Raw genomic sequence first — 10,773 nt, 5'->3', positions numbered from 1 at the left:
CCAGGCCCAGGGGGTCGAAGGCACTTATGAAAGCCACGGAGTAAGGCAGAGAACAGCCAGGATGTGGTTGCTTCCGACAACGCTTTAGGCTCTCAGAAGGCTGCAGCAAAGTTTCCATTATGGCATCACTTATCATTGCACTGATAAGCCAGCTACTGAAGCAGTAGCTCATCAGAATGACAAATAAGAGCATTTACATATTTGGAACTGTCAATACACAAAGTAAATATAGTAAGGAAACTGGCTTTGCTGTATGCCTTCATGCTATTCTTTACTATCCTGATAGAAAATACTTGCAATTAGGGTGTTTTTATGTGTTTCCATTTCAAACATCTCTTGCAAAAAACATTTTTTTTTTTTGCTTGTTTGTTAAAACTATAATAAAAAACAGTCTGAGGGATTAGAAATAGAGAAGCCCGCCACCACCCAGCCTATACCACTGGAACCATTTACACCTCAGGAGGCACACACATGCGACACACACAGATAATCCAAGTTTTATTTAAAATGACAGAACACTTAAAAACAAACAATATGGTAGACTTGAAAGTTTATTGGAACATAGAAAAATGCTTTCAAATACACTAAAACCTTCAAATTTACCCCAAAGTATGCTATGCAGCCAGTCGAAGTGCTTTGAGAAGCATCACTCTCTATGGATGGCTGGGGTAGGAGGTAGGCTGCGGAGTCCCCTGCAGGCAGGGGGCTTTCCTAGGTGGACTGGCGACGTCTCTTCTTGTTGTGGTTCTCAATTGCTCTTCTCAGCGCCTCATCCTGGATGAGGTCCGATATTCTCATGTCTGTGTGGCTACAGCCGACTTTCGGGCAACTGTGAGAGATGAGAAGATCAAGTCACCTTAATGCCTTCAGAATCAACTTCTCTCCGTGCAAGAATTTAAGAGCACCCTTAAAAAAAAAACTGAATGAAAAATTCTTTCAATTCTATAGGGTTTTACAATTGTCAAAAGTTTCACACAGATGATTTCTCATAATGCCATAATAACCACCCCCACCCCTGCCTTTTTTCCTTCAACCCCTATCACGCCAGCCCCCACAACTGATAAGCACTGGTCTGTCCTCTCTGTGAGTTTGCTTCTTTTTTGTTATATTCACTAGTTTGTTCTATTTTTAGATTCCACAGATAAATGATATCATACAGTGTTTGTCTTTCTCTGTCTGACTAATTTCACTTAGCAGAATTATCCTCCAAGTCTGTCCATGTTGCCACAAATGGCAAAATTTCATTCTTTTCTTATGGCTGAGTAGTAATTAAGTGTGGACATTTTACCAAAAAGGGGGCACATTTAAAAAATCAGGACTGATGTGCACTCATTCACTTGTTCACTGAGTGCCCACATGAGCCAGGGTCTGTCCAGCACTGGGGCCAGGGCAATGCCCACTTCACGGCACTCACTTTCCAGTGGGGGAGAGAAACCATTGCTAACCCGCTGCATAGCGTCTTTAAGTGCCACAATGGCTAAAAAAGCAGGGTCAAGGGAGAGAGTGTGAGCTGAGGGGCTTATCTAGCAGGGGTCAGGCATGGCTCGCTGGGGAGGGCTTATCTATTAATAGAACAAAGGCTGCATGTGGCCGGGGCTGGGGCCTGGCATGTGTAGCAGTTGAGGAGGCAGCTGCTTGGTATAAGAGCGATGCCAATGTGGCTGGAACGCCCAGGGCAAGAGGGAGGGCGTTTGGAGATTTGACTGGAAGTGTGTGGGATTTTGGATTTTATTTTAAATATAAAAACCCTCGAGGTGGTAAGATAGGAGAGGGATGAAATTTAGCATACATTTAGAAAACATGACTCTGGCTGTTTAATGCGGACACAGGCAGAGGGGAAGCAGAGAACTGAGGGGGTCATGCAGCAGCCGGGAGAGAAAGGGCAGCTTGGAAGAGGGTGCAGCTTCCAGATTCAGCCGGAAGTAGAACCCAGGGGTCTTGCTGACGGACCCGATGTGGAGGGTAAAGCAAAGAGCTGAGCTTTGTTCAGAGTTTGGCCTGAGCTGAAGGGCCTTGGTGGTACCCTTTATCTCCATGGAAACAACTGGAAAACTAGGTTGGGATGGAATCAGGCAGGAGTCCTGGCTGCTACATATTCTCTCTGAAATGCCCACCAGTCCTCTCAGTGGAGAGGCTGAGTGGGCTGATGGGGACTCAGGGGAAGAGCTGTGGCTGAAGAAATCAGTGGGTGAGTCATGGTTCTGTTTAGATGTGGTCTCTTCTGAAGGCAGTGGGCTGGATGAAGTCACCTGATTTCTTCTCAACATGAACCAGACTTGGGCAGAGTAAAGTGCCCAGTTTTGGAGTCAGAGCCGACCTAGGTCTCCATGCCTGCTCACTTGTTATGAGACCACCAGCAGCTCGCTTTGACTTTTGGAGCCTCTGCATCCTCAGATTTACAGAAGGTGCAGAATCCCAGCTTCAGTGCTCAGTAGCGCTCATTCCCTTCACTGCCTAGAGCTTGCATATCTCCAACACAGACATGTGAGCATTCGTGCATTCATTTGACCCTCTTATGTGAGTGGCCCTATGAAGGGTTCAAAGCATCCAGCTGTAAAATACAAATACAGGTTCCTGCCCCACACAGAGCTCTGGCCCAGTGATCTGAGACAACCCTCCAAAAAGCACAGATCAAAAATAACAAAAACAAGACAAAAGTTATAAACCAGAAGGGGAAGAGAGCTGATCATGTGAGGTCTAATCTGTCCAGCAGTAGAGAGCTCAACCATGTAACACAGAAGAGAAACTTTTTCTTGGTCTTAATTTCTGGACCAAGGCATCTTTCTATGAGAGGAGCATGAATCAATGTAATGAATAATATGCTTGCTAACAATATTTATATTTACTGAAATGTGTCCTGTATGGTCAGGTACTTGTGTTGAAATGTGAGGCTAGAAAGGTGACCATGTGAAAGAGGATGGGGGTGACTGGGCCAGGTATGATGACTTGGCTTCGTTTCAGGGTGTGGCTTGGAGGTGCTTGAGAAGGGCTTTACACTGATTTAAAACACCCCGAGGTCTCAGAGTGAGTTCTTTCTTTCAGTATGAAAGTCAATAAGCTGAGATTATGAAAAGATGCTTTCCTGACTTTGGAAAAGGCGTTTCTCACCACTTGACCTTCTGTGACATGGAGATGCAGCTTGAACTCAGTGGCTGAGATGACCCTCAAGCTGATGCTTATCAGCCTGGCTGCTCATCTGCTCTGACTGCCCTGCCTGGCTGGAGTCCCCCCCAACCAACTCCCCCCACCTTCTCCCCTCCCCAGGACAAAGTCTTTAACACCAATAGCCAGACAGTGAATAAGCTGTTTTAGGGAAGTGGAGAGTGAGGTGGGGAGGACTTCCTGATGACATCAGTGGTTTTAGTCAGTAAATGAGAGCATTCTGAGAATGTGTGATGGGATTAACCACACTGCTCAGCTGCAGAGCTGGCTGCACATCATCCCAGGGTTACCCATGTCAGACAAAGAGGGCTGAGCTCACTTAGGGGATTAAATCGGGGGACAGAGGCATTAACCCAAAAACCCTCTCGAGGGGAGCCAGACGGCCTAGAGACACAAATATAGGCTCAGGAGTAAATGAGAGCTGGGCTCCAGCCTCCTGGCTGTGACACTCTGGGCAAGTGTCATCAGTAATGGGCCTCAGGTTCTTCTTCTAGGAAGGCGGAGCATATAGGGCTGTCGTGAGAAATGAGTGGGACGCCGTGTGACAAGGGTCCAGGAATTCACGCAGGTGCTCAGTAAGCCGGTTCCTGCTCTAGGACACTATTTCTGTTCTCAAGAACCTTGCGGAGAAGAGCCAGCCCCACCTACAGTGCTGGTGGGAGGCTGACATGCCACAATGCAGAGGTGCCGTGGGAGCAAGGAGACGGGGCACTTTGTGCAGCAAGAATGAGAGTTCTGGGAAGGCTTCCTGGAGAAGAGGTTGATGCAGGAGAACCTTCTTTCTCACCCCATCTCAAATAAACACATGCCAGTTTCTAAACTGAAGAGGTAAAGACAAGGTTCATAATGATGTGATACTGAATCAGGGCCCTCCTCCTCTGGAGACAGAACACTCTATAAGCATTAGTGCATTCACCCCCATGACACCCTGGTGAGCTAGGTAGGTGTGGCCACACCCGTCTTAAGCCCTCTCGTCATCACTGTGCAGGAGTCAAGCCTACAGGCCTGGGAGGAGACGCTGGGTCCTGAGCTTGGGTCACTGACAGGGCAGAACATGCCAGCACCACAGAGGGCAAGCGTGTGTCTACTGAACACAGGGGCCCGGGTCTCAGGAGCCCCAGAGGCCGTGGGGGACCTTGGCCTCGGCATTAGCAAAAATGTACAGGATTGTGGCTCTTACGAGCTCCTGGGTCTGGGCCCCAAGCATTCCAGGGTCCACCCAGCTCTAGAAAGCAGGTTTGGAAATGTGAGCAGGATGGATTCTCATCATACCTAAACCCAGAGGGTAACTCGAGCCTACATCCTCTGCGTCTGAAATGATGTGTCACTAAGCAGTGAGGTAAGTAATACAAACATGAACAGTCTCGACCTCAGTAACCCGGCTGCTATTTGTTTAGCATTCTGTAGGCCAAAAAAGAGCTTTCTTCTAAGTGGTTTGCTTCTCCATTGCCAAGAAATTTGCTGGTGCAGACCTAGACTGGAATTCCCCACTGTCCCTTTGATCCTGAAATACTGTGAGATGGTGCTCTTTTCATTTTACAGATGAAGAAACTGAGACTCTGAGAGGTCAGTGGTTGGTTCATGTTTAAAATAGGGCCTCTAAGCACACTGCTGGAGTTCTGCTATTCAACGACACATTTCCATTCAACCTAACTGTCCTCTCCACGCTCTTAAATGTGACTGTTTGCTAATACAGTCTCTGTTCTCAAACCAGAAAGCAAAGAAATGACTATGGAAAGTATCTTATTCATGTGAAAATCATGAGGCAGTTTTATTAGTAAGATAATAAACAGACTGATTATTCAGAGATCTGCTTTAGGAAATTATTTTAACTAGCAGTATTTAGTTAGGGGTAAAGTCTCAGTGGTTTTCTTCTGACTTAAGCCCATGCAGAGAGATGTGTCAAGAGACCTCATGGACAGTAAAAGGGAGTCAGTGCTAGTAACACAATGTACCTGGAACTCCTGTCTAAGAAATCAGAGTTGGAGCCAACAAGGAGGAAGAACTGAGAAACTGAGATTTCTCAAACTGAATGTGTCATGGACATATTTAAACAAAGCGAACCCAGAAGTGCTCATTGCCCAAACATGCGTACTGGGAGATGACACTAATTCATACTTCATCAGGAACCTCTGGGGTAGGTTTTGAAGAGGCCCTGGATTCCAACCTGCTGCCAAATGCAGTGCAGCTCATCCTCAAGGCCCAGTCGACCCTGACTCCGCTCGCCCCTGCCACTGGCTCCTGTGATGCTCAGCTCTCTAGTCTCTCTTCCCCTCTCCCAGCTACGTCTCAGACTGCTTTGTTGGAATCTTCTTCCTCTGACTGCCCTTTCAGAATGGCAGAATGCTTTTTTTGCGGTCCTCCATCAGGTGCTCTGGGAACACAGTAAGCAATGCAGAGCTGCATCCTGGCTTCACGTTGCTCAGAGCCAGGCTAAGGTCCCATCCTGGGGGCTCTCGGCTGGCCGTCACATCTGGTCCAGAGCTGCACCTGGCAGATGTGTGGGTCTGACTCTTCTGCATCAATAACCTGTCGATCAACATCTCACTCAGAGCTTCTCCTGAGGTCAAACACCCACATTTTCTGCACCTCATGGATACTTCAGGAGGAAGAGGAGGAGGAGGATACTTCAGGCTGTATTGCTAGGGACCTCAAACTTAACATGACCCTCCTATCATCCTTCCTAAATGCGTTCCTCTTACACCCTCTCCACTGGCTAATGACATCACCATCCTTCTAGACACCCCGTTTAGGCATGTCAGTCATCCTTCCACTTGTTCCCTCCAGCTTTCAGTTACAGAATTCTGTCCATTCTACCTCCACAATCATCTCCTCCTCAATGCCCTTCCACCTATGACTCTGGTCTCAATGCCAGTGCTCATGATCTATAACTTAACTACTACCACAGCATCCTAACTGACATCTTCACCTCAGGCCTTTGTTCATCCACCCCTTAAACTGCTACTGGAGTAACTTCCTAAAACCCAGGTTGACTAGCATATTCCCTCAAAACCCTACAGAACAATGATGGCAAGGAAGACGAGGAGGATGGGATAATGTTTACTTACCACGTGGCAGGTGCTTTCAGGGCTTTCTGTAAATCTTATTCAAATTTCAAACATACCACTGAGGCAATTTACAGCTATGACCATCAATTTATAGATGAGGAAACTAATGAAATCATAACATTTAATGTCCTCTGCGATGAGTACAGAACAGAGAGAATTCACATACACCACCACTTCCCTCTTACTAGAGCCCAGAGCATCCTTCCTATCACCCTCTAACAAACAATAATTGCACCTGTATCTACTATTCCCCAAGTGGAACAGACTCTGAATGTGGCAAGCCTCTGGGCTGGAAAGACTCTTCTTCACCCTTCTCTGAAATCCTTTTCATTTTTCAAGGCCCAGCAAAAATACTACCTTTGCTGTAAACCTCCCAGACGTCCTCCACTTGGACTTCACTGCTATTACTAAGCTATGAGAATCTGCAGTGTTTGTGGAATCTGCATCCAACTTAAAGAAAAGTATGGCAGAAAAATACCCACACTTTCCAAACGCTGGGTGTTACTCAAGAGCTTCCAAACATCATATACAATTCAGAAAAGGCAAAGGACATTAGAAAGTCAAAGTATGTAATCAAGAAGATGTGTTTCAGTGTAAGCCTGTTCTGGGAGTTGCTCCCACCCATCCTGGGACTTGGGAGAAATGTGCTTTGTTATCAGTACCTGTCCTTTCCAAATCTAACTTGAGGAGAATATCACAAACTTTAAGGAAGAAGAGCTGTGAAACAGAACTATCTGGGAAGGCCTATTCTTAGCAGTTATGTTAACAAATTAAAATTTTGCTTTTCAGAGAATAAACATAGGAAAAAAGAAAAAAGGAGACATGGAAGGCTTAGACGTCCAAAAACAAAGAAAATTACACTCACAGGGAAAATGGAAGGTTCCCTAGGGAAATGAGACGTCTCAATTATAAGCTGGAAAGTCAAAACAGACAAAAATGTACTCAGACAATCTCGATTTTGCAACCATTAGGCAGGTTTTCCAGAATAAATAGGGCAAATTACTTGACTGAATGACCATTAAGATATCTACAGTCGCAAATGCCCTATCTCTAAATCCACACCCAGATGAGGAGTGGTGGGGAATTCCAATTTAGGTCTGGAACAGAAAATTTCTGGATGATGGAGAAGCAAAGCCACACATCAAAGGGACTGTTATCAAAGGTCCACTGAGAATTGGTCACACCTGCAATTCCATTCCTTCAAATCTGTGATAAGAGCGCGAGAAATGCCAACCAAGTCAAAGCCAGGCTAGCCAACTCAGGGTTCTATGTCATTGCAGGAACAGAGCTCTGTGTGTGTTTGTGTGTGAAAGGGGTTTTATATATATATATATATATATATATATATATATATATATATGTAAAAGATTCTCTAAACATTCCAATTAAAAAGAAAATTCTCATTGAAGTCATCCATGAATTTACTTAAACTGTTCACGAAGTTATTTACGTAATTAAAGATATGAAAGTTCTTCCTGGACAATCAAATTTTGATCATCAAGACCAACAGAAACCAAGACTTCTCTGGTGGTCCAGTGGATAAGACATCACACTTCCACTGCAGGTGGCACAGGGTCTGGGAACTAAGATCCCACATGCTGTGAGGCACAGCCAAAAAAAAAAAAACCAGTGGATATGAATTCTTAGAATGACAACTTAATACTTTTTAAAACACACTATCTGTATTGCAGAATGAAAAAAAAATTTTTTTAAACCATTCCTTCTTATTTGGGTTAGGACATATAGAAAGGGGAAAAGCAATCTCAGCATCACAGTTCTCCTTTATTTCTTTCAGGCTACAGCACACACAGGGCTTCCCAAGTGGTGCTAGTGGTAAAGAACCTGCCTGCCAATGCAGGAGATATAAGAGATGTGGGTTCAATCCCAGGGTCAGGAAGATCCCCTGGAGGAGGGCATGGCAACCCACTCCAGTATTCCTGCCTGGAGAATCCCCATGGACAGAGGAGCCTGACACACTGAGGCCCTTAGGGTCACAAGGAGTCGGACATGACTGGAGCGACTTAGCACGCATAGCACACACAGATTTATAAAAATTCCTGTTATCTAATGATGAGAATTACATCCAACTTCCTTTTCTTGTATTTTGAAGGTGTTTTTGAAGCTCCTTCAGCTTCTTTCCAAACAGATTACTAATTTTTCCCCTTATGTGTTGTGTTTCCTGAAAACCGGCTTCCATGTTTACAATATCCCTCCTGGTGAATGGATTTCAGGGGAGGTTGAAGCAGCTTTCCCTCCAGCATGAACACACTGCCTGGGACTGACCACCCCTGGGAAGGACCACTTCCTTTCCTGCAGCAACTCACCAGGCCTTTTTCTTCCGCCTGTGCCTGGACTCAATCATGCGAACAACGGCTTCCTCATCGTAGGTGTGGCCACACACTTTATTTTTCACTGGTTTCTTCATTTCCAACTGTAATCAAGAAGACATTAGGCTTTCAGGAATGATGATGACCAGCTTCCAGTAACTTCTTCAAGTCACCGATTATTTGGCACTGCTGTCACCTAGACCTGGGGCTCCCGAGGTTTAACCTCCCCATCTCGTGGCTCTACGTAACTCTCAGGGCAGAGGGCCATAGCAGAAAATTCAGGGAGACCAGACGCCTCAATGGCACCTGGCCAGTGGGGCAGGAATATACTCGTAGATCCCTAAGGACATCATGGCCTGCAAACTCTTTCTCAGGTCTGCTCCTCGACCCTCATCACTTTCCTTTCCTCCCTCATCAACTCCAGACAGGAAATAAAGTCAGAAAGCAAATGGGAACTTTTTGCCTCTATGAAGCAAAGTGCTAACAGTACCAGTGTAATGGGGCAGATGAAGTTGGTCTGACTTTGAGTCACAATCATATCTTCATCAAGTTCTTCCGTGTTGTCAGCCTCTCTGTCTGCTTGAAGACCATCTAGAGGGGGAAAAGGGAAGCTGGTGAGTCTTGTTGCTCTAATGTGCCAAGGACAGGAATGGGTGGGAGGAAGGAGGTTGACAGATTTTCAGGGTCTCTTTGGTGTGCACCCCTGTGCTAGGTGCTAGGGTGCATATTAACTCTTCTGCAGGGGGAGATGGGGCTCTGCCCATGTTTGGTAAGGAAATAAACTTGGAGGAGTGAAATAACTTTTTCAGAGTCACCGAGAATGATTCTGCGGGGGAGGACTGTTCAGTCATCAGGAATGTGGCTTTGGAGTCAGAAGGACTTGATTATCTCTGTCACTTCCAGCTGTGAGACCTCGGGCTAGCAAGGTCTTTGTTTTTTAACTTCTCTACTTTATAATTTCATTGCAAAGATTAGGAGGTGAAGAATTTCGTGTGCTCTGCACAGCTCCTGGCACAAAGACACATTCAATAAATGGTAATTACTGTTGGATAGTACAGGGATTCTCAAATTTTGAGCTGAGAACCCTTCTGTACTTATAGAAATTATTGAGGACGCCAATACACTTTTAAAATGTGGGTTATGTTTATCAAGATTTGCCACGTTAGACATTATTAAGACTGAGGAATTTTAAAAGACGTATTTATTAATAAATTTAAAAATAACAACCCCATGACAAGCTAACATAAATGATATCTAAAAAAATTAAAAATAATTTTCTAGGGTAACAAAAAAGTTAGAGATAAGGTATTTTTGAAAATATCTTTAACATGTGACTTAATAGAAGACAGTTGGGCTTTGATATCTGTGTATTCATCCAGTCTGTCGTGATACTGCATCACGCAGCCTTGGGAAAAATTCACTTATGAAAAGAAAGAGGGTGAAAAGGGCACATGACATCTTAATATTATTATGAAGATAATACTGACCTCCTGGGTACCCTGAAAGGCTCCCCGAGTACCCAAAAGGCTCCTGGCCCACACTTTGGGAACTGCAGAGCGAATACGTGGTAGGGTTGGCTTTGAATGTAACATATTTCATTCTGAAATGTACTTTTCATGGTCCTTGCCCTTCACCAAGGGAAACTAGGTAATACATGACATTTGAATGGGGGTACTGACAGAATCTCACATGAAAGCCTTTCTTTTTGGAGAAGGGAACTTGTCATTTTGCACAGAAATCAAAGATCAGTAGTGTTTTAAACCCAAGTGTGACAGTGTAGTCCTTCTTCCTCCTTTTCTCCTTTCTCCCTTCCTTTCCTCCTTTCATTCTGGGAAAATAATACAGATGTTATAAAAAAAAAGCCTCGTTTTTAATGTGTGAGGGAAACTCTTTTCTCAAGCTGAGATGGTTCTGCACAACTTTTAATTCCTAGAACTGCTGGCCCTGGCCTTCCCCTTCTGCCAGATAAAGTGTCTTCTGGAAAAGCACCCTTGGGGACAGGAGAGGGCTGCAGAGCACCTGCTCAAGGTCAACCAGTGAACGTTCGACTGAAACTCAGGCATTCTGCCCCCAATTACTCTGGTTTTTCTGGCGGGGGTTTCTTTTTGCTTTAGTGACTAGTGCTGTTTATATGCCAGCTTGTTGTATTTTCTTAGAGAAATGTCCCCCAAACAGTTGTTAGTCCTTGAAGAAGGCAAGAGGGATGCCCTTGGAGC

The 10,773-nt window shown here is 45.0% G+C and overlaps 1 protein-coding gene across 6 annotated transcripts in view; it reads right to left on the bottom strand.

The window, feature by feature from the left end:
* Nucleotides 1–491: 491 nt before the first annotated feature.
* NSMCE2 (NSE2 (MMS21) homolog, SMC5-SMC6 complex SUMO ligase) overlaps nt 492–10,773 on the bottom strand; it is a 230,332-nt gene continuing 220,050 nt past the window's right edge. For 3 of the 6 annotated variants that reach the window (XM_065903311.1, XM_065903313.1, XM_065903312.1), the window contains exons 7-9: nt 9,048–9,148; nt 8,555–8,661; nt 492–829 (exon numbers count right to left, since the gene is read on the bottom strand). In XM_065903311.1, the coding sequence (XP_065759383.1) occupies nt 712–829; nt 8,555–8,661; nt 9,048–9,148 (326 nt within the window). In that variant the 3' untranslated portion in view covers nt 492–711. The remainder of the gene's footprint in view (nt 830–8,554; nt 8,662–9,047; nt 9,149–10,773) is intronic. The other 3 variants (XM_065903315.1, XM_065903314.1, XM_065903316.1) reach the window with 2 other exon arrangements.

The sequence above is a fragment of the Muntiacus reevesi genome, chromosome 12 (genome assembly GCF_963930625.1).
Source record: "Muntiacus reevesi chromosome 12, mMunRee1.1, whole genome shotgun sequence".
Classification (NCBI taxonomy): Eukaryota; Metazoa; Chordata; class Mammalia; order Artiodactyla; family Cervidae; genus Muntiacus; species Muntiacus reevesi.
Note: the sequence above shows the minus strand (reverse complement) of the source record. Positions and strands in the feature narration are given on the sequence as shown.